The sequence below is a fragment of the Megascapheus bottae genome, chromosome X (genome assembly GCF_031878675.1).
Source record: "Megascapheus bottae isolate mThoBot1 chromosome X, mThoBot2.hap1, whole genome shotgun sequence".
In the NCBI taxonomy this organism is placed as follows: domain Eukaryota; kingdom Metazoa; phylum Chordata; class Mammalia; order Rodentia; family Geomyidae; genus Megascapheus; species Megascapheus bottae.
Window position 1 is genome coordinate 47,987,831 of NC_143547.1, and position 23,623 is coordinate 48,011,453.

A 23,623-nucleotide genomic window follows, 5' to 3' on the forward strand; every position below is an offset into this window, starting at 1 on the left:
TATGGAGTGATTGGGAATGTAGCTTAATGGTAGTATGTTTGCCTAACATGCCTGAGGCCCTAGATTCAATGCCTAGTGCCACACAGAAAAAGAAAGTTTTTAGAGATTCATGGGAATTACTGACAACTAGTATTATAAAGTAAATTTCTGGAATCAAATCCCTGGGAAAACAGACCGAAATATTACTTTCTTAAAAAACAAAGTGGTCAGACAGGAATATGTTGCTTGCAAAACATCCCCAGCTTGATCCAACATATGATGCTTCACTGAGAATCTCAAACTTTAGTGGGTATGAGTCATTATTGAAATTGAAGTTCTTTTTAAGGTACCCTAGCACTGATTTTGGAGGGCAGTGTAGACAGAATCCTTCATTTAACAATATATATCATAACTAGATGGTTCTGATACATGGCTTGTAACTGTATTTTGAAAAATACTAACCTGTGCTATTTATCAACTGAATCATATTCCTGTAACTAGATTCCTACCATTGTTAGGCCCTGTAATGGTTATTTTTGTCCTTTTGAGAAATAAAATATTTTATTCACAAAGGAAAAATATGCACGGTCAACAAACTATATTCATCCTCACTGAAGGCCTTAGCTATGTAAACTAGCAATAGGTTTTTTTTTTTTTGATCAATAATGGGCTTGAACTCTGGACCTGGGTGCTGTCCCTGAGCTCTTTAGCTCAAGGCTACTGCCTTACCCCTTGAGCCACAGGGTCACTTTCAGTTTTCTAGTGCTTAATTGGAGATAAGAGTCTCAGGTCCTTTTGTGCCCGGGCTAACTTTGAACCATGATCCTCAGATCTCAGCCTCCTGAGTAGATAGGATTACAGACGTGAGCCACCAGACCCACTAGGTTATCATTTTTATCTATCAGATTATTCAGGATTTTGAAATGCATGATACCCAGTTTGAGCAAGAATATAAATGAACAGTCTGTTGTCTTGCTGGTGGAAGTATATGACAGGCCCTCCCTCCCTCCCTTCTTCTCTTCCTGTGTCTTTCTGGTGGTACTGGGTTTGAACTCAGTGATGTGTACAGGCACTCCACCATTTGAGCCATGACCTCCCAATCCCAGATTGTAGCTTTCTTGATAAACAAATATGTGTGTGTGTGTGTGTGTGTGTGTGTGTGTGTGTGTATGTGTGTGTGTGTATACACAAATATGCTTAACGGTTATGCTCTTTATCCTAATAAATCTACCTATGGGAAATATTAACAAGGAATTAAACAGATATAGCAATATGCCTTTAAACAGAAAGAAGTTTATTACACCATTAGTTATAATAATAAAAGTTGGGTACATTGTAAATTTCTAGCAACAATTAGGTGGCTAAATATCATCAGAAGATTGTTATACAACCACTTGTAAATAATACACTTAAAGAATATTAAGGTTGTCGGGCATGGTGGCTCATGCCTGTAATCCTAGCTACTTAGGAGACTGAGATCTGAGTGTGGCTCAATGGTTAGAGCAGTAGCCTTGAGCTGAAGAGCTCAGGGACAGCTCTCAGGCCCAGAGTTTAAGCCCCATGACCAACAACAACAACAATAAAAAAGAACATTAAGGATCATGAATATGTAGATACCAAGTTGCTGAATTGGGTAGCCGATGGGGTTAATACAGTTTTTTTTTATTCTTTGTTTGTTTGCCAGTCCTGGGGCTTGAAATCAGGGCCTGAGCACTGTCCTTGGACACTTTTTGCTCAAGGCTAGCGTTCTGCCACTTGAGCCACAGCACCACTTCCAGCTTTTTCTGAGTAGGTGGTACCAAGGAATCCAACCCAGAGTTTTATGAATGCTAGGCGAGCACTCTACCGCTAGGCTGCAATCCCAGCCAAGTTTTATTTTTTAATTTATAAATTTAGTTGGGTAAATTTAAGGTGTATATGTATATATACTGTCATGAGATTCAGATAGATAATAAAATGATTACTGTAGTGAAATAAATGAACAAATCCATTATCTCACTACCCATTATTCAAGAGCAACTAAAATCTTACTTAGCAAGTCATTTAAAAAGTACAATTATTAATTTCCATTTTTTGAGACAGAATCTCAGTGTATATATATCCTTAGCTAGCCTCAAACTCAAAATAGTCTTCCTTACTCTTCCTTCCAAGTGCTGGATTAAAAGCATGTGTCAGTCATATCATACACGCTAATTTTTTACTCTTAACATTTTGAATTTTTGCATTGTTCATTTCAGTGAATGCATGTTAATTTTTTATAGAATACAGTTTTAAAATAGTTTATTTATAGAACTTCGAGTTCATGTGTCATTTCAGTATGTTTATATATGTGGGTTAGTTCCTTGTTTTCTATGCTTCAAGTTCAATATTAAAGCTCCTCATAAATTAAGGAAAACATTCAACCTCATTGATAATTAGGGAAATGCTTATTTAAACAAAAAAGCACATGCTTATTTAAACAAAAAGCACATATCACCTCTAAAAGTAGCAGCAACTGAATATTGTTAATGCCTAGAGTTGCTAAAGATATAGAAAGCTGGCAACATGATGCCATTGATCAAGCGTACTTACTCTACAGTGCTAATTGTTTTTAGAAGATAGTTGGGCAATACTCTCAAAGGGTAAGCACTTACCTATCAGTATTCCTCTACGTATTCTTTATATGGAAATTCCTAGATTTGTAAAATCACATGTAAAATGGTTTTTCCAGAATTATGGTAGCAAATATTTTAATGAAATTAATGTTTAGTATAAGAATGGTTAAAGAGCCAGGCACCAGTGGCTCATACCTGTAATTTTAGCTACTTAGGAGGCTGAGATCTGAGGATCACTCTTTGAAGCCATCCCAGACAGAATAGTCCCCATGAGACTCTTATCTCTAATAAACTACTCAAAAAATCCAGAAATGGTATGTGTTCAAGTGGTAGCACACTAGCCTTGAGTACAAAGAGGCTCAGGGACAACATCCAAGGCCCTGAGTTCAAGCCCCAGGACCAGCAAAAAAAAAAGAATGGATAAATAAGTTATGATATATTTATAATATGAAATGTGTAAGGTTTCTGTAATTGACATGCACAATTTTTAAGGTAAGTGGAATAAACAGCTTATAATAAATGGACAGAGTCATGTTGGAAAAAGCATATATTTAGGCATATAAAGACATAAAGTCTGTCGGGCACAGTGGCTCACACATGTAATCCTAGCTACTCAGGAGGTAGAGATCTATGCCTGGGCACAATAGGACTTGAGACTCTTATTTCCAGTTAACCTCTAGAAAATGGAAAGTGGGGGTTGGCTCAAGGGTAGGGTGGTAGCCTTAGCTGAAGAGTTCAGGGACAATGCCCAGGCCCAGGGGTAGGGTGGTAGTTTTGAGCTGAAGAGCTCAGGGACAGCACCTGGCCAGTTCAAGCTCCATGACCCACAAAAAAAAAATAGACATAAAGTCTGGAATTAGACCAACTGATTATGGCATGGTGGTAAATGCTTATAATCCTAGCACTGGCAAGAGCATGAGACTAACCCAAATCACCCATGGTGCTTTTAGCTTATAGGAATAAGGCTTAATAAAGGAGGCTGTCATGGTTTATTTAAGTCTTTACAATTGCTTAAATGTTTGTAAACATACATGCATACATACATAAGTATAAATCTACTTCAGGATTCTGTCCTCTTCCATAATACTATTTACTACAACCTCTTATATGGAAACATCAATGCTTCACCTGAGGAAGTGTATGCAGTGGCAAAATTAGCTGGACTTCATGATGCAATTCTTCGAATGCCACGTGGATATGACACCCAAGTAGGGGAACGAGGTCTCAAGCTTTCAGGTGAGCAAAAATTTTAAACCTGTTCCCATTTGTGAACTCCACTTCAGATAAAATTTTCAGAACCATTTATATCATTAGTACATGTTCATATCAGTGTTGATTTATGTAGGTCATTTTCATGTTAAAGAATGCCAGGATTGTTGCTTACTTGGAAAAGTAGTAAGAGCTCATAGGGAGATAGTGAATAGTGTATCTCTCATAATTTCTTGGGAAGGTTTTCAATACTTTGATCTTGTTCATTTTCTTACCCTTGTTAGCTCAGTGGTCAAAATTTGGAGGAGAGTTTCCTACTTTAGCATGAGCATAATCTTACTAATATTAAACTTAAGAATTTCCTTGTATAATTCAATAATTATTGTACAGGCAAAAATGTTTAATGTAACAAATTAACTGACAGAATTTGTTTGTTGAAAGTCACTGAAATTGAAGAATGCAAGTTTTTTGTTTTGCCAGTCTTGGGGTTTGAACTTGGGACCTAAGCACTGTCCTTGGACTTTCTCAAGGCCGGAGCTCTACCACTTGCGTTACACCATTACCTCTAGCTTTTTCTGAGTATGTGGTACTGAGGAATTGAACCCGGGTCTTCGTGCCTACTAGGCAACACTGTCACTAGGCCAAACTCCTGGCCAAGAATGCAAGTTGGCTTTTGTTGTTGTCGGTGGTGGTGGTTTGTTTCTTTTTGATTTTGGTTTTGGTTTGGGGTTTTTTTTTTGCCAGTCCTGGGCTTGGGCTCAGGGCCTGAGTACTGTCCTTGGGCTTTCTCGAGGCCAGAGCTCCACCACTTGAGCTACAGGACCATTTCTGGCTTTTTTTTATGTATGTGATACCGAGAAATTGAACCTAGGTCTTTGTGCATGCTAGGCAAGTACTCTACCACTAGGTCAAACTCCCAGCCCCAAATGCAAGTGTTTTTCCCCAGACATTATAATGTTCAGGGATAACAAAAAAGATGAAAAAGGACATAATCCAAAAAACAGTACTATCTGTATTTCCAAGTATAGGTTAGGATGATCTTAGAGCCACAGGAGTCCTGGTTGATAAATTTCATTTCACTAATTTGTTTTTACTTTTTGTCAGTCATGGGACTTGAACTCAGGACCTGGGCACAGTCCCTGAGCTCTTTTGCTTAAGGCTAGGTGTTCTAGCACTTTGAGCCAAAGTGCCACAGGTTTTCTGGTGGTTAATTGGGGATAAGAGTCTTGTGGATTTTCCTGCCTAGGCTGGCCTTGAACTGTGATCCTCAGATCTGAAACTCCTAACTAGCCAGGATTTACAAGCATGAGACATTACCCCGCTCATTAAATTTATTTCATTAAATATTTACAATATAAATATTTCCTAGCTGTATATTCCTGCTTCTAAGAATAATTCTAAAATAAGTTTAGGCTTACACACTATGATAGGAAGAATATTAAACTAGGAATCAACTCTAGTGTTATTTTGCTAGAACTAGCTTTGTGGACTTGAACAAATCGTTTAATCTTTCTGGACCTCTGTTTTCTTTTAATTTATAAAAATTAGTTATGTTAAAGCAAATAATGAAGAAGTAAAAGATACTAAGTATATACCCTTAATTTGAGGACTGCTGTGAAAACAATAGGTGCCTCTCAAAAATATCCTGGGAAGAATCCTGACTAAATGATACCTTTAAAAAATACTAAGACAGAAATTTTAAAGTTCATGGTTCATATCTTTAAGTTTTCCAGTTTCAGATCCTAAGTTTTTTTTTTAGCTTTTTTGGTTCTCTACTACTGAAATTTTTCTGTGGGAAATTGTGAGAGGTAACAAGCCAGGCACTCACCAAGCTGAGTGCAATGGCACACAGTTGTCATGCCAGCTACATAAAAGGCTGAAATTGGGAGGATCGCAGTTCAAGGCCACCTGGGCAAAAAAGTTCAGAAGACTTCAACTCATTGGAAAATGTTGGGCATGGTACCACACATTTTTCTTCCCAGCTATGAGGAAAAGCATAAAATACAGAGATCATGATATGGGCACAGCCCATAAGGAGGCAAGACCCTATCTCTAGATAACTTGCTCAGAAGGCTGGACATATGTTTCAACAGTCGAAGTACACACACACATGCACACGCACATACATACTTGCCATGAAATCAGAATGTAGTATTATATTTGTGTTCTGGGGAATATACTTTGTCAACTCAGACTCTACAACTCAGAAGAAAGCATAAAAAGAATATAAGTAAATCTTAAGGGTATAATTTGATAGTTGTTATATAATATTCCTATACTAAGTATCTTTAAACTAAATGTTTCCTTTGCAGGAGGAGAAAAGCAGAGAGTTGCAATTGCACGAGCCATTTTGAAGGATCCCCCAGTCATTGTCTATGATGAAGCCACTTCATCATTAGATTCGATTACTGAAGAGGTAAATAATGATGAAACTAGAGTTTAGCTTTTCTCCTTAGAAGTTTCTGCAAAATGTATGCATTAGTTTGTATTTTGAATGAACTCAATTGAAGATGCTATAGAACAAAATACCCAGCCCCTTTTCCCCAATATGGCAAGTGTTAATTGTAGATGGGCCATGGTTTGCTGAGCTAGATACTGTATTGTAGAATCTTTTTGTACATGTGTCTCTGTATGGAACTGTGTGATACCTTATGCTGTTCTTTCATTACCCTTGCATCTTGCAGTACTGTGCAAATTGTCTAATATACTGTCAAATGAGAAGGGCTTAGTCTATTCCTGCTGCCATTTGACACTCATTAATATGATATGTAACTGATGGTGACAGTGTACACCATGAATGCCTTTTACTTATGAGGGGCAGCTCTTTGAGCATGCAGAACTGGTATCAATTTGTATTCATTTCACAGGAAGTGTTATGAAACACTGAGATGTTGTGACATTCATGTCATGATGCTACCCTAGCAACTACAATGCACTTTATAGCAACATATATTCGTTACATTAAAAGTCTCAGTGACGATTATTTCCTGAACAGATGCCTTCAATCTAGCACTGAAGATACAAGTTGTCAGTTGCCACCAATCACCTACTGTTTGACTTAGTACTTTTAATATGTAAACATAATGATCATCTTTCAGCTTTACAGACTATATAATATTTACATGTTTAGTTAGGTTTCAGGACACTTTTAAACAATATGTTTAAATGCACTAATTTCAAAGTGAATTGGTTATCCTAAAAATTTGTTATAATTCAAGAGAACCTTCAGCAGGGCCAGATCCCAGTCATCAGAGGAAAAACCTCTTTATAGGAACTTATACCTAGGGCTGGGAGTTTGGCCTAAAGTGCTTGCCTAGCATGCACAAAGACTTGGATTTGATTCCTCCTGAGTAGCTAGGAGTATAGGCTTGAGCCACCGTGCCCGGCTTCTACCTATACTCTTTATTTGAATTATACAGCATAATTATGCCAGTAAACATTCCTTGCTAAAACTTCATAGAGAACCTACCAAGTGAAAAGTTACCAGAAGATTTGATAAGTTTGAACAGTCCTCTTTAAGAGCCAGAGTACAAAGTAGAATGAAACAGGTTGTTTTTCTGATTAAGAGGTCTCCAGAAAGATCCCAGTGTTTCTTTTTCTTTCTTTTTTCTGCTAGTCCTGGGGCTTGAACTCAGGGCCTGTTCAATGTCCTGGAACTTTCTCAAGGCTAATATTCTACCACTTGAACCACAGCACCACTTCTGGCTTTTTCTGTGTATGCCTTACCAAGGAACCCAGGGCTTCTTGGATGCTACGCAAGCACTCTACCATGCTGGCCCATGCTCCTGGCCCCAGATGCCAGTGTTTCTTTTTTTCATATTTTTATTGTAATTAATAGAAGGGTTACATTATATTCATCAGATAGAAGGTGCATTAATTCACATACATTGATACCCTTTCTCATGTCTTGGTCCCCATTTCCCTCCTCCCCACCCCAACCCTCATCTTGTTTTCCCCCCTTTCCTATCCAATTTCAAATAACCAAATACAAATATATCAGATAACTGTAACAATATGAGATAACCAAGGGATAGCAAAAGAGATGAGAGATAACATAGTACATTAAGGACAACAATCACTCATTATATCAGATGCCAGTGTTTCTTAATGTTGGCGGCCCTGAACTTTTACTTTTGGCATAAATTAATTACAAAACAAAATTTCACTGTGACAAATCCATATGTGCATACAGCACAACATGAACAAACCCTACTTCCAACACTCCCACTAAAATATTCTTCCTTTTCCCCTTAGATAATTTCACTAGGTTTCATTCTGTTTTCTTATTTCAAATTTTTATTGTTATTATAAAGGTGTTGTACAGAGGGGTTACATTCATATAAGTCGGGTAATGAGTACATTTCTTTCCAGACAGTTTCACCCCTTCCCTTAGTCTCTCCCAGTTTTTTCATCCCTTCCCTACCCACAAGTTGTGTAATTCACTTTCAACAGTGTCTCTGAGTACTTCTTCTGTATTTTTTTCACCCTTTGTCATTATTCTATTTTCATTATATATATATGTACGTGTATATATATATACATACACATATTGTGTGTGTCTGTTATTCATCAAACTTTTCATTTTCTTCTCTTGCTTTCTTCCACTAGACCCCTTTTATGATCATGTCGTATTATTACTACTACCACTGGTGAAAATCCAAACATGTGATATTTGTGTTTTAGGCTTGACTTGCCTTGAAATCCAGCCATCTTTCTTCATATGGCATAAATGCAGCTTTTTTATGATCAAATAATACTTCATTTTATATATGAGTCAGAGTTTCTTTTTCCATTCTTCTTCTCCTTGTTGGACAAGGAGATTCCATAGCTTGGCTATTGTAAATAGTTCAATAGTATCAATAGTTCAATTAGTATCGCTTATGATTTGTTTACATTTCTTCAGACATATGCTTAAGAGGTGATAAACTAGGAGCATATGGTAGTTCCAGCCTTAGTTTTTTGTTTGTTTTTGCCAGTCCTGGGGCTTGAACTCAGGGCCTGGGCAGTGTCCTTGAACTTTCTAAAGGCTAGAGCTCTACCACTTGAGCCAAAGCACCACTTCTGACTTGTTCTATATATGTGGTACTGGGGAACCAAACTCAGGGCTTTGTGCATGCTAAGCAATCACTCTACCTTTAGGCTACACTCCTGGCCCCCCATCCTTAGTTTTGTTTTGTTTTATTTTTGCTTTTTCCTTATCTTTTTTCATATAATTTTTATTGTAATTAATAGAAGGGTTACATTATATTCACCAGATAGAAGGTGCATCACTTCACTAACATTGATACCCTTTCTCATGTCTTGGTCCCCATTTTCCTCCCCCCACCCCCACCCCTCATCTTGTTTTCCCCCCTTCCCTATCCTATTTCAAATAACCAAATAAGCATATATACAATATACCAGATAACAAGGTAAAATACTATAACCATATGAGATAACCAAGGGACAGCAAAAGAGATGAGAGATAACATAGTACATTAAGGACAACAATCACTCTTTATATACTTTTGTTTCTATATCCTGGAGGTCCTTTCAGTTAGCGTCAGGAGCTTTCATATTGATTTCAATAGTTACTGTACTCATATACATGCTCACCACCAGGAGGGTATTAGGAATCCTTCTTTCTTGCATCTTTGACAGCACTATTTGTTGCTTGATTCTTTTTTTTTTCTTTTTGTAGGTCATGGGGCATGAACTTTGGGCCTGGTCACTGTCTCTGAGCTCTTCAGCTCAAGGCTACCACTCTACCTCTGGGCCTGGGCATTGTCCCTGAGCTCTTCAGCTCAAGGCTACCACCCTTCCCCTTGAGCCACAGTCCCACTTCCCATTTTCTAGTGATTCCCATTTTCTAGTGTGTCTCAAGGTCTTTAGTGCCCGGACTGGCTTGATCTTCAAATTTCAGCCTCCTGAATAGCTAGGATTATAGACATGAGCTACCGTGCCTGGCTTTGTTGCTTGATTCTTTAATGGTAGCCATTCTGACTGGGGTGAAATGGAATCTCTGTAATTTTGATATGTATTTCTTTTATGGATAAGGATATTGAACATTTCATACATGCATTGCCTGTTGTATTTTTTCCAGTAACTTTCTATTCACTTGACCATTTACTAATTTGGATTATTTGTTCTTTGAGAGTTTAATTATTGGAACTCCTTATATATTCTGAATATTAATTGTAAAGATTTCCACTTCATTCTGATAATTATTTTGATATATAAAGCAAATTTTTAATCTAGTGCAATCCCGTTTGTCAATTCTTGCTCTCATTTCCTGGGCCACCAGATTCCTTTTCAAAAAGTGGTTGCTGCTTTGATTATTTTCCTGTTGTAGTTTCAGAGTTTCAGGTCTTTTATTAAGGCATGTGATCCATTTTAGTTAGGTATGGTAGCTCACACCTGTAATCCTAGCTACCTGCAAGGTAGCATGCACAGATAAAAGTTGGATTTGGTGGGGCTGGGAGTTTGGCCTAGTGGTAGAGTGCTTGCCTAGCATGCACGAAGACCCGGGTTCAATTCCTCAGTACCACATACATAGAAAAAAGCCAGAAGTGGTGCTGAGGCTCAAGTGGTAGAGCTCTAGCCTTGAGAAAGTCCAAGGACAGTGCTCAGGCCCTGAGCTCAAGCCCAGGACTGGCAAAAAAAATTTTAAAAAAGTTGGATTTGGTGATGTGCATTGTTATTGCAGCTAGGAAGGAAGTTCTGTAGTTCAGGCTTGCCCATGCATAATCTATTTGAAAAATAATAAAAGTAAAAAGGACTAAGGTATGGCTTAAGTGGAAGAGTACCTACTTTGCAAGCACAAGGCCCTGAGTTCAAACCCCAAAAATGTTCATATAAGATCTGTGACCCATTTTCAATTGATTTTTATGGTACTGTTTGCTTTCACATTTTATTTGCTTGAAATAACTTTCTCCATTCTCTTATTTTAAGTCTATGTTTATGTTTATCAGACAGGTATGTTTGTTTGCCAAATAAGTGGGCAATAAATGGCTGGTTCTTTTTATGATTATAAAATTGAGACTATTAGTATTTAGTGTTATTATTGAAAGGCATGCAGTAGTTCTTGCCATTATTTTTTTTCATTTTGTAAAGCTTGAGACTGAGCATATGTACTCATCTAATGTGTAGGATTCCTTGTAGTATTATCTGTATGTCCTTTTTTATTTCCTAGTCCTGGGGTGTTGGGTGCTATCCCTGAGCTCCTTTTGCTCAAGATTAGCACTCTACCATTTGAGCCACAGTGCCATTTCCAACTTTTTCTGTGATTAATTGGAGATGAGAGTCTCATAGACTTCGCTGTCTAGGCCAGCTTTGAACCATAATCTCATATCTCCTGAGTTGGCTAGGATTACAGGCCTGGGCCAACAGCATCCAGCTTGCATGTCCTTTAATTTCATTAATCATTCTTCTGGCCATTATTTTGAATTCTCTGGGATCTCACCCACTTCACAAGCATTGGATTCCATTGGATAACTATTGATACTTGGGGGTATCATGCTGTGTTTTTTTGTGGAATTTTTATTTTTGTAGCTACCTGTTTGGCTAGAAGTTTTCATCTCTTGTGTGCTTTCATTCATACTACCCACAATGCTTAGACAAGGCTGAGTCAGTAGCCAGGTTATAGCATAGCTTCTCATCTCTTGATTAGGGTATTTAGCTCAGAAATCAAACATTCACCCACAATGCTCAGTATACTTGGTCCATTCAGGGAAAGAAAGGCTAACTGAAATAGTGCCACTGTTTGGTCCCTTCCTGAAGATACTAGAGTTGGGTGCCTTTAGTACCCATCCTCACCTTCCTTTATTCCTAAAGGGTCCTTTACTTGATTCCCAGGCTAATCTAGTAGAATATGAGATTTTGGATAACTGTCTGCTCTCAGTAATACATTTATTAAGTAAAATAAAATGTTTAGAAATGCGTATGGGAAGTAAGTGGGGATATTTCCAACCTCCCCCCCACACACATACTGCTATTTTCATTTCACTAACTGATCATAGTCCTAGATTTCCAAGTACAGCCAAATATATAGATATAGATATAGAGACTGTATCTGTGTCCTGGGGCTTGAACTCAGGGCTTCGGAACTGTACCAGAGATTTTTACTCAAGGCTAATGCTCTACCACTTGAACCTCAACTCCATTTCTGGCATTTTGGTAGTTCAGTAGAGATGAGAATCTCACAGATTATGTTGCTCAGCCTAGCTTGGTACTGAGATCCTCAGATCTCAGCCCCCAGAGTAGCTAAGATTACAGGTGCGAGCCACTGGCGCCAAGCTATACATCTCTTTTATACTAAACAGATGGTAAATGAAATGCATTTTATAGAATGCATTAAGAAATCAAGATGGTTTTGAGAAAAGAGACTGTCTTAAGTTAAAAATACATAGATGTCTTTGTCTCCTCTCTGTCATCTGAAGTTTAGCTAAGGAAAAGCAAAATGTTTTATACCTTGTAAGTATCCCAACCTTTCTTTGGATTATCTTGAATTTCTCTTGAGAACTATCACTGGAGTCCTTCTTAGTTTCAGATTTATGCTCATGGCGTTAATAGAGTTACTTTTGTTTGTTTTGTATACAGAAAATATCTACGTTTTCCTAGCCTATTTAGAGAAATATTGTTTATGTTAATGACAATTTTTTCCATGGCTTTCCTGTTTTATTTTCTTCCTCTCATTTTACTTATTTTTAGTGAGTATTGCAGGTGAAGTATTTGACTCCAGTATACAGTTTACATATTAAATATTAATACACATTTCCTGTGTTCCTTTAGGAAAGGTTTGATTAATTTATATCTACCTACCTTTTTTCTCCTATTCTTCTTGTCTAACTTGCAGACTATTCTTGGTGCCATGAGGGATGTGGTGAAACACAGAACTTCTATTTTCATTGCACATAGATTATCAACAGTGGTTGATGCAGATGAAATCATTGTCTTGGATCAGGTAAGAGATTATTTTTAAAATTTAGTGTTTGAAAAACACTAGGAATTGTTGGATATGAGAAACTTAATATTTCTAATAAATGTACAGAGTTTGTGTTTTTTAGAAGAGATAAAATGTTGGTAAAATTCTCGATTCAAAGTAAATTTTGTTCAGGAAAGCATTAAATCTTCATAGATAAAAGCAGGTTTCCAATGATACACATAAAATAATTTTCCTGCATTCATTTTTGCTCTGAATGAAATATTTTTTAATATCTTTGCTATATTATCTGTTTTCATTTTCTAATACTGCACATACCCTTAATGTCTATAAGAAAATTAGCATAAATAAAGGGGTCATTTTCTAACAGAGCTATTTTATTTTACATTTTTTTCTTTATGGGTAAGGTAAGAGAATAGCTTATTTTATCTTCAGAGCTTACTGTGTAAATATATTATCTAAATACAAATCAGTATAACACTATTGGCACTGGTAGATTTGAAAATTATAAGAATTTTCCTCTGTCTTCTCTAAGGACCTCTTCTCCCTATCACTTAACACTTGACTATTTCTAATATTGTTTGGTTTTCTACATCATAATTAGCTTTTTTATTTTTCCCTTCTAATTAATTAATCTTTAGTTATTTACTATTTAAAAAGTTAGGAAAAAGACATCGTGAGCTTTCTATATTTTTGTTACTGAGAATGACTTTCTCATTATACCACACTTTTTAACAATTTATTCAGTGCTCTGATGTATTAGTGTTTCCTTTATTAGTGACTTCTACAGTGTTGTACTTTCATGACTTTAGACCTTTTGATTCATGTGTTCATAAATGTTCACATTCATTAGATTATTGATGGCTTTTCCAGTATGGTTATACCGGAATATCTTCATTGGGAAATTTTGTAAATATACTTTAGTAAATCATTGAGGTTCAAGACTGCAATAAAATCTGATGCTGTGATGCTGTGCCTTTTTTTTCCTAGTTTTCCTATTCTATGCAATTCAGGGCCAAGACACTGTCCCTGAGGGTTTTTTTCCCTCAATACTAGTGCACTACCACTTGAGCCACAGATCTACTTCCAGCTTTTTTGGGTGCTTAATTGGAAATGAGTCTCATGGATCTCCCTGCATGAGCTGGTTTTAAATCACACTTCTCAGATCTCAGCCCTCTGAGTAGCTAGGATTACAGGCATGAGCCTTTTCTTAATACTAGAAAATGTTACAGTCCTGTAGTGGGCATCTACTTACCTGCCTGGACTGTGAGGTTCACAGTATCCATATGTTGTACCATAGCATTGACACATAAGTTTTGGATGTTAGTGCAACTAATTTATTGTTAATGGTTATTTCACCTATATCTGAAGCTCTTTATGTTCATATTTGTTGGTTCTATACTTGATTAATCATGTGACCTTAGTTTCAACTGTATTCTGTCACCCATGTATTCTGTCAGCAGTCTCATGAAATACATTAACATGGCATAGCTGGGGACATATGTCCACATCTCTTGTCCCTCCAACCATATTAAAACATAAGTAGACATCCACAAAGAGAAAGATACTAGAAGAAGAAATAACAATGGACACAGGTAGTAAAGCATATCCGGGAAATATGTTAAGTAGATAAATTAACAGAGCTGAAAAAGTTGATTATGTGTCAAAAGGAATTTGATTCATGTTATAGGCCCCTGAAAAGGCCCAAGAAGGGCTGGGAGCGTGACCTAGGGGTAGTATGCTCACCTAGCATTCGAGAAGCCCTGGGTTCTATTTCCTGGAACCACATACACAGAAAAAGCCAGAAGTGCTGCTGTGGCTCAAGTGGCAGAGTGCTAGCCTTGAGCAAAAAGTGTCCAAGGACAGTGCACAAGCCCTGAGTTCAAGCCCCAGGACTGGCAAAAAAAAACCCTGGAGACACCAGTTATCATAACTCTGAAAATAACAGACTTAAATGTTTCAAGAAGTTACTCAGCTTCTTATCAGGAAATTAATATATCTCTTGACATATGGAACCCGCCAAACACATTATCAAAAAAGGGAGAGATGAAATCAAGATATAGATGGAAAGACAATACCATTGAAGCCTACCAGTTGGGCATGTATACACAGCTAGCATTAAGCCTTTTAATGCTCCATTCTTTTTTGTTTTGTTTTGTTTTGAATTTTATTCATTTATATGGAATTAAATCTAGCCAGGGATTGCATAATATCCTATGCCAGTGGTTATAATACATTATTTTTAGAATGTGTTTATATTTTTTGGAACCCTAAAGAACTTCTGTTAATATGAGGTTTTTAATTTTTTTTATTAAAGAATTTATTAACATTGATTTTACATCATATTTCACATGTCATGTTTAGCAAGTATTCAAGAAGGGAATCTCTATACAATGACTGGCACATAGGTTTTAGAACATAATTAAAATTAAGCTAAGGGTTTATATGTCATAGATACATACTAATATATGTAATAAAACATTATGTCTATAGAGTATATAGCCCATCATATATTTTTTATGTCTGAGTAGTTATGTTTACATCTCCAAGGCCATGTCCATAACCTTGGGTACCCAAATATTGAGTCATCACTGTTGTACTGTTTGCATCTAATATCCACATATTAAGGATACCATGCACCTTTTGTTCCTTTGGTCTTGACTTATCTCATTGAACATGATTCGTTCTAATTTCATCTACTTCCCAGTGAATGCCATTATTTTATCTTGTCTGTTGACTATGTAGAATTCCATTATGAGTGAGTGTGTGTGTGTATCACATTTTTTGTATCTTTTCATTTGCAGTAGGGCATCTGGGTTGTTTCCATTGTTTGGCTATTGTGAATAGTGCAGAGATGAACATGGCTGAGCAGGGGTTATTATATCCTGGGTTATGATGCTCAGGATAGATGCCCAGGAGTGGTATGGCAGGATGGTAGGGAAGGTCTATTTTCAGTTTTTTAACATTAATGCTCCATTCTTAAGTGTTGCTGTTTGCTTTAGAGGTTTAGTAACCTAACAAAGGAATTTGATAGCAAATGTAGACAATGCAGAGAATGTAACAAAATTGTATAAACGTAATATCTTCAGAAATCATGGAAAATATAGCATTTCTAACATCCAGAAGATGCTATTTTTGGGGGGATGGTCATGAAGCTTGAACTCTGGCCTGGGCACTGTCCCTGAGCTCTTCAGCTCAAGGCTTCCATCCTACCTCTGGGCCTAGGTGCTATCCCTGAGCTCTTCAGATCAAGGCTACTGCCCTACCCTTGAGCCAAGCCCCACAAGGCACAAGGCCCTGAGTTCAAATGGCATGACTTCCAGAATATATGCTTAAATGAAAATAATGTTGAGTACAAGAGTATAGTAAGCTGTCTTTTGCAAGGAGAATGGACAGAAAATAATATATGTACATGTACCTGATTTTACTAAAAGAAACACCAAAAGATAAACTATAAACTAAGATGAGTACCTACAGGATGGGGTGAAGAAAGGGGATACACTTGTTTATACTATATATGTGTTCAAGCATGGTGTGGTAGCACACGCCTGTAATCCTAGCTACTCAGGAGGCTGAAATCTGAGGATTGTGGTTCAAAGCCAGACCAGGCACTAAAGTCTGTGAGAATCTTATCTCCAGTTAACCACTAAGAAAACCAGAAGTGGTGCTGCGGCTCAAGGGGTAGCCTTAAGCTGAGGAGCTCAGGGACAACGGCCAAGCCCAGAGTTCAAGCCCTACAACTGACAAGAAAATTAAAATTTAACTTAAATAAAATAATATTAGGCAAACAAGTATGGAAGACAATTGGATACAAACAAGACAAACTGCCTATCAAATTGATAATCACTCAGAAGAAAAACGGGATGAATCCCAGTAAATCTTGAATATTTTCCCAAGCCTTAGTGGAATATAAGGACAAAAATAACTCCAAAGACAAGTCAAACTTAGTTTACTCTTTTGGCCACAATATTTTTGAGATAGCCATTTTGAAAATACTTTCCTCTCTCCCTCTCCCCCTTTCTCTCCCTCTCCCCTTCCTCTTCCCCGCCCCCCTGCCAGTCCTGGGGCTTGAACTCAATGTCTGGGCACTGTCCTTGAGCTTTCTCAAGGCTAGTACTCTACCACTTGAGCCACAGTACCATTTCCAGCTTTTTCTACAAATGTGGTATTAAGGAAAGGAACCCAGGGCTTCGTGCATGCTGAGCAAGCACTCTACACTAGGCCACATCTCCAACCCGAACTACTTTTTATATGTGTTAAAATTGAACCTAGTGGGGCACTGGTGGCTCATGCCTATAATTGTAGCTACTCAGGAGACTAGGATCTGAGGATCATGGTTCAGCGCCAGCCCGGTCACGAAAGTCTGTGAAACTCTTATCTCCAGTTAACCACTGGAAAACCAGAAGTGGTGCTGTGGTTCAAGTGGTAGAAGGCTAGCCTTGAGTTGAAGAGCTCAGGGACAGAGCCCAGGCCCAGAGTTCAAGCCCCACGACCCACTGGGGAAAAAATTGAGCCTATGAGTAAATTAAATTGATATTCTTAGAGATCTCCTTTTTTTTTTGCCAGTCCTGGGCTTGAACTCAGGGCCTGAGCACTGTCCTTGGACTTTCTCAAGGCTAGAACTCTACCACTTGAGCTTCAGTACCACTTCCGGCTTTTTCTATATATGTGGTACCAAGGAATCGAACCCGGGTCTTCGTGCATGCTAGGCAAGCACTTTAACCACTAGGCCAAACTCCCGGCCCTTAGAGATCTCCTTTTAGAGAAGATAGATGCAAATATGTTATGATCAAAGGAAAGGAGGAATGTGACGATGTTACAGTGGAACAGAATTAATAGTGTGAATTCATAGTATTTTAAACATGTTCTGTATTCAGTGGAATGGCCTAAAAGCAGTAAAAATCTGGTAGCAATGTGCATACCTGGCATTGAGGGTACTGATGACTGTTTCTCACCAAAAGGAACCAAGCCTCTTTGGAGAAATAACTGACACCAAATCTGGGACAGAGAAACTAATGAACACATGTCGCAAGGACACAAAAACCATTTTGAATGGGCTCCCACTGGCCAAATTTGGGATAATTAGAGCAGCAAAAAGAATAATGACACTAATGAATTGTAACACATTGAATACAAAATTAATTTCTGTATCCATAACAATACTTTTACAACAAAAAGTGCTTAAGGGAAAAGGAAAGCCCTTCTTTAAGAAGAACTCCACCTGACTCATGGAGAAAGAATGGAAATTTTAGAAAATCAGATTTTGCAACCACCATTATAATAATTGATTCAGATAAAGGATCATCACTGCTTGCTAAAACCATATGGTGAAAAACTATTTGGGAATAGAATGTTTACATAGTTGCAAGTACAACTTGTAGATAACTTACTAACTCTAAAGAAAATATATCTTTAAATTGAGAAATTTCATAGATACCCTTAACCAAATGATCAAACTTATCAGTCAAAGAGCAAATTGACTTCCTAGACCTCCTGAAATAACTGAGAACACACATATTTGTGACTGACGCATTTAACTGGGATCTAGTCATCAGCATCAACTGGATAAATAGAAACTGAAGGACATTCTTCTGAAAACAGGCCTGAACATGTCAGAATGTAGTATCACATGCAGACATGGGCTAAGAAACTGGTCTAGTTAGGGTATTGATCTTGACTAGATTCTTGATGGGTAGAAAAGTTCATTTTTGGGACAATGAAGTTTGACTGTGTGCTATATTAGACTATCACATCATTGCTAAATTTCTTGCATGTGATATAGTTATGTATGTGGTACTGAGGAATCGGATCCAGGTCTTTGTGCATGCTAGGCAAGCAGTCTACCCCTAGGCCAAACTCCCATGGATGTGATATTGATATATTCCAGTCATGAGGAGAATGTCCTTGTTTTTAGGACATAGATGCTAATAGATGAAGTATTAGGGGTGTCTGCAAGTCATTCTCAAATGGTTATGTAAAAATAGTGGGAGGGAGGTATAAACAAAGCAAGTATGGGAAAAATAACAGTTGCTAAACTAAGGACAATATTTAAAATTGCTTAGTTTGGGAGATATTTCCAATAGTAAGATGTAAAACCAAGGAAATGAAATAAAAAGCTATTAGTCTAACAATATGTAAGTATATAAAGAAAAATAGGTAAAAATAAAAATCATATAAGAAAAATACACAAAATCCTAGTTTCTGCATAGCTCAACAACAAATACTTAAATATGCTTACATAGCCATGATAGACACTGAGCCAGTGTTATAAGGGAAATGTAAAATAGTGAAAAGTAGCTGTAAAGGTTTTATCTCTAGGAGTACCAGAAATACTGACAAAATTTCTTTTGTATCCCACCATGTTTAACAGTAGCTGGCAAGAAAGCGTCATTATAAATCAGTTTTGAATGTGTACACAGATCAAATGCAGTGTTGGGTTTAATAGCTACTGGAACAAGTAAATTTTGCATTTTCATTTCAAAGTACACATATGGATGTTAATATATTATTTTACATCCCTGTACAGATTACTGCTTTTGATTTGAATATTTATTGATTATGGAAAAGTCAGGGCTGATAGTTTGGACTAGTGGTAGAGTACTTGCCTAGCATGGGTTCAATTCCTTGGTACCACATACATAGAAAAAGCAGGAAGTGGCTGTGTGGCTCAAGTGGCAGAGCTCTAGCCTTGAGCAAAAATTGTCCAAGGACTCTGCTCAGGCCCCTGAGTTCAATCCCCAAGATTGACAAGAGGAAGGAAGGAAGGAAAAGAGGGAGGGGGGAGGGAAAGAAGGAAGGCAGGCAGGCAGGCTGGGGAATGGAAGTTCCACAATGATGAAAAAGCATTTCTACTTCAGTTTACTTATACTATAGATACGGAATTGTGATAAAAATTTACTTAAATGAACATAAACTTTGCAAAATTCTTAAGTTATAAAGTATTAGCATTTTCAGTTATGCTAGCTAAGTAACCTTTCTCTGTGTTTACTTTTTAGGGTAAGGTAGCCGAACGTGGTACCCACTACAATTTACTTGCTAACTCTAGCAGTATCTATTCAGAAATGTGGCATACACAGAGCAGCCGTATGAATAACTATGGTAACCCTAAATGGGATGCACAGAAAGAGAGTACATCCAAGGAGGAGGAAAGGAAGAAACTACAAGAAGAAATTATCAACAGTGTGAAAGGCTGTGGAAACTGTTCCTGCTAAGTTATACAAACTTCTTCTCTCCCTCTCTGCCCCCTTCCTCCCTTCCTTCCTCTCTCCTTTCGTCCCCTCTTTCTTCCCTCTCCTCTTTTTTTCATACTACACATTTGCACTGAAGCAGAATTGTTTAGTTAAAAATCATACATTCCCAGTTGCTATAATCCTTTGAAGTATGACTTATTTACAGGAGATTTTGAGTTTTATACCCTTCAATCTAACATGGCATCTATGTACCCAAATTATTTTCTTGCTATAGCCCTTGTTGTGCTCAATACATAAGCTTTGTTACTTTTTGACTTTATTATTCTTTTTGGACATCCATTATTCTGACATCCATTTGATATCCATAACCAGATGAATCAGATCATTTTTTTTCAAATTTGTGCAGTTTCTAAAATCCCATTTATGCTGACAATTTGTAGAGAAGGGGTCTTTTTCTTAAAATGAAAATAAAAAGAGAACAGGATAGGTTTGTTGTTTCTTCTCTGTCCCCTCCAATTGACATACTTTATTGATAGAAATAAATTCGTTTATGAACCAAATTAAGGTTAGGACTTGTCAGAAATAAGCATTTATTAGTTTGGATGTCTTCAAAAATACCTATGCTTACAGTGTTTCCAGCTGTGTACTTTTAGGAAGGAAAACTTTTAATTCTCATGTTGAGGTAGAGAAGCAAAATGCTTTTATTTCAAACCAATTTATGCACTTTTCTTTAAAAATTTATAAACCCAGGTATGATTTGAGAGTTTGTATACTGGGAGTGATCTGAAAAGTTTAGGAATGGCCTCTTCTATTTCCATCTTAAGTGTACTGATTTTTACTATCTGGAGTTATACAAGGAAGTAAGTAGAATGTTGTGCATGTACCCATATGTGAGTGTGTACATGCTCATGCATGTTTATGTCCACTTAAACATTATTGAAGAATTTTGATAAAAATAAGAAAGATAAATATATATGCACATATGTGTGTATATATGCATACACACAATCTTTACATGATCTAGACTCTCAATCTATATTGACACTAAAGAATTGCTTCATTATAAGGTCTTCTCAGATTCTACGAAGATGGTGGAGGTTCAGGATGAGTCTTTCTGAGCTCTTACCAAGATATCAGTTTTATAAGGTCTTCTCTTCCTTTTTCAGTAATTTAATGAGTTCCTTTAAGCTTGCTGAACCTAAGCCATATAGTTAAGTTCCACATGAAATACAAAGAGAAGACCAATCTTACCTGCTAGGATTATTTTAAATGGTATCTGTTCACTTAGACAGTTCCTCTCTGAAGCCAGACTTGATTGCATGCACCTGTAGCTCAGAGAGCTTAGGAAAATGAGGCAGGAGGATCACTGAGCCCAGGAGTTTGAGGCCAGCCTACATAAATAGTGATGTCCTGTCTCTTAGAATTCTTTTTTTCAATGTATATTTCCTTTGTTTGACAGTAACCATTCAATCTGAAAACTTACATAGCTCATGAGTGAATGGCCCTATAACCATAAGTAATGAGGTTTTCTCAGGAAAAGTAGTAAAGTATTTGTTTTATTGGTTTATGGTTTTAATGTGTGTTGAGTGATTTATTGACATAGGAAAGATTATTTTTTAAATTTGTCAGCATTGTTGGGTAACTATCTGAACTTGTCCAACAGAGTGAATACTTTTGTTGCATAAAAGCAATATGCTAAGTAACTTGAGGCCAGTATTTTATAGGTAGCCTTTGATACTAAGAGTGATGCCGCAACACTGAGGTACATAATCATCTGCAAAATGAGGTTGTTTTGCTTTTTGACATATCTTATTCTGAAGCCATAGGTATTATTGCTATGTAAAGATAAAACAGCACTTTCAGTTACATTGTTACAAAGGATAAAACCTGGGTAGAAATTTTGCTTCTACGTTCTATACCTATCCAGTGATGCTGGAAAGAAAAAAGTTTAGCTTAGTTGCATAAACAAGTGGATAAAAATTAAGTAATCATTACTGATAATTCCACTTGAAGTGTTTATAGTGCTGTTAAAAGCCAGCAATTTTGTGATGCAGGGGAACATTGAGTTCAAGAAGCTAGAAATGTTTTCAAGGTAGAAATAATTTTCCCCAGTGAGACATTTTGAAGCTGTTTTTCTTTTCATGTGATTGCAGGTGGTCCCTTAGGCCATTGTGGTCATTAACTTGTATTTTCAGCTAATAAAAAGTAAAACTACCTGAAAAACACAGTTATTATAGAGACCATAACTAAATCTTAAGGACATTTCTCTTAAAACCCAAAAACGCGTCATATTAACATGGTTCTGTGCAGAGAAATAATAGATTAGATGAAAGAAAAGCTTCTTAGGATGATTCACTCATAGGAAATGCCAAGAAAAAGGGCATTTAATTATAATGTACTAATTTTACATTACAATATTACATACTCACACAAAAGATAATGTGTATAAATTTTTAATTCAGTGTTGGAACAATGTTTTTTTTAATGTATCAGGATGAATAAGCTACAATTTTAGAATTTGAGCTCTGCAAATGAAGTAAGGTGATAGGGATGCAATTATTATACTCATTTATTTCAAAGATTGGAACATTTACTTTCTAAAGTAATTCAAGTTTACAAAAGTTAAGTTGAAACCAAGGTAAGATGGGTTGGGATTTTAAGAACTGGGCTGGGTGCCATTCTGAAGGATTGTCGCGTGGAAGTATTTTGGTGAGCAGATGAGCTTATCTGGAAGTCTCTGAACAGCTGAGGTCAGGGTCCCTTCAGATCATCAGAGAGTCCTTCACATGTGGACATGAGTAAGCACACAAAATGCATTTACTTTTCTTCTTCAGGGATGTGTACCTTCTCTATACCTTAAGATTGTTATTTTGTCTTACCCTTCGATGTTAACAAAAGTCACTTTGTGAAAATGGTTGTTTCTCAAATCTATTTTGCTTTAAAAGATATTTAAACATGGTGTGATTCAAAACTTCACTCAGAGACTTGGGGGGGAAATATATGATTCCTTGGTTTTGGATCCCTTTGTTCTATTCATGTTTCCAAATTGCTCCTATCTTTTGCTTGTGTATGTTCATAATCCTCCTATCTTAACACTTTATTTCAGGATATGCTGTTGTGAACTAGTAACCAAAAGTATTTAAATGTGTTTGCAATTACAGTTTTCTTAAATTATTAGGATGCCTCATTTTTCCTTTCTTTGAGTATATAGATTTTGAATGTAAATCGTATGGTCAATCACAATATTAAGCCAAATAACTTGTATGAAACTGGCTAAGACAAAAGGGGATTCCAAGGAATCCCTAAACACAGTTCTGTTGTTTATAGCAACCTGTGTGGATAATCATTACTAAATAAACAGTGTGTCTTTGTGACTAGAAATGAATGTTCAATTGAAATTACTCTTTTCTGAAATGTCTAGGGGAAAGCAGATACTTTATCACAACTCTCAAAACTAAATCATTAATAGACACCTGGGACTACGGTCCTGTAGCCTTATGTAGGCATTGGTTCAGAAAGAAAGTAATTATTTGTGGAGCTCATAATGCAGGCAAAATGGTAGCAATTAGAGTGATTTCATTTAGCATTAAGCTGTCATATTTTTGGTGGCCAACTAGTGAAAGGGCCCTACTTTCTTAGTTGCCCACAGTTTCTCAGTTCTAATGACTAGGAAGGAAATCTTGGGCTGGAGAGAAGTCCTGTCTGCAAACTGTGCATTAAACTAGCATTCA

At 36.9% G+C, this 23,623-nt stretch overlaps 1 protein-coding gene across 1 annotated transcript in view; it reads left to right on the top strand.

Annotated features, from left to right (window-relative positions):
- Abcb7 (ATP binding cassette subfamily B member 7) overlaps nt 1-23,273 on the top strand; it is a 137,164-nt gene extending 113,891 nt beyond the window's left edge. Inside the window, exons 13-16 of the mRNA XM_090327216.1 lie at nt 3,638-3,809; nt 6,095-6,198; nt 12,616-12,723; nt 19,698-23,273. Of these exons, the coding sequence (XP_090183342.1) occupies nt 3,638-3,809; nt 6,095-6,198; nt 12,616-12,723; nt 19,698-19,913 (600 nt within the window). The 3' untranslated portion in view covers nt 19,914-23,273. The remainder of the gene's footprint in view (nt 1-3,637; nt 3,810-6,094; nt 6,199-12,615; nt 12,724-19,697) is intronic.
- Nucleotides 23,274-23,623: the final 350 nt, after the last annotated feature.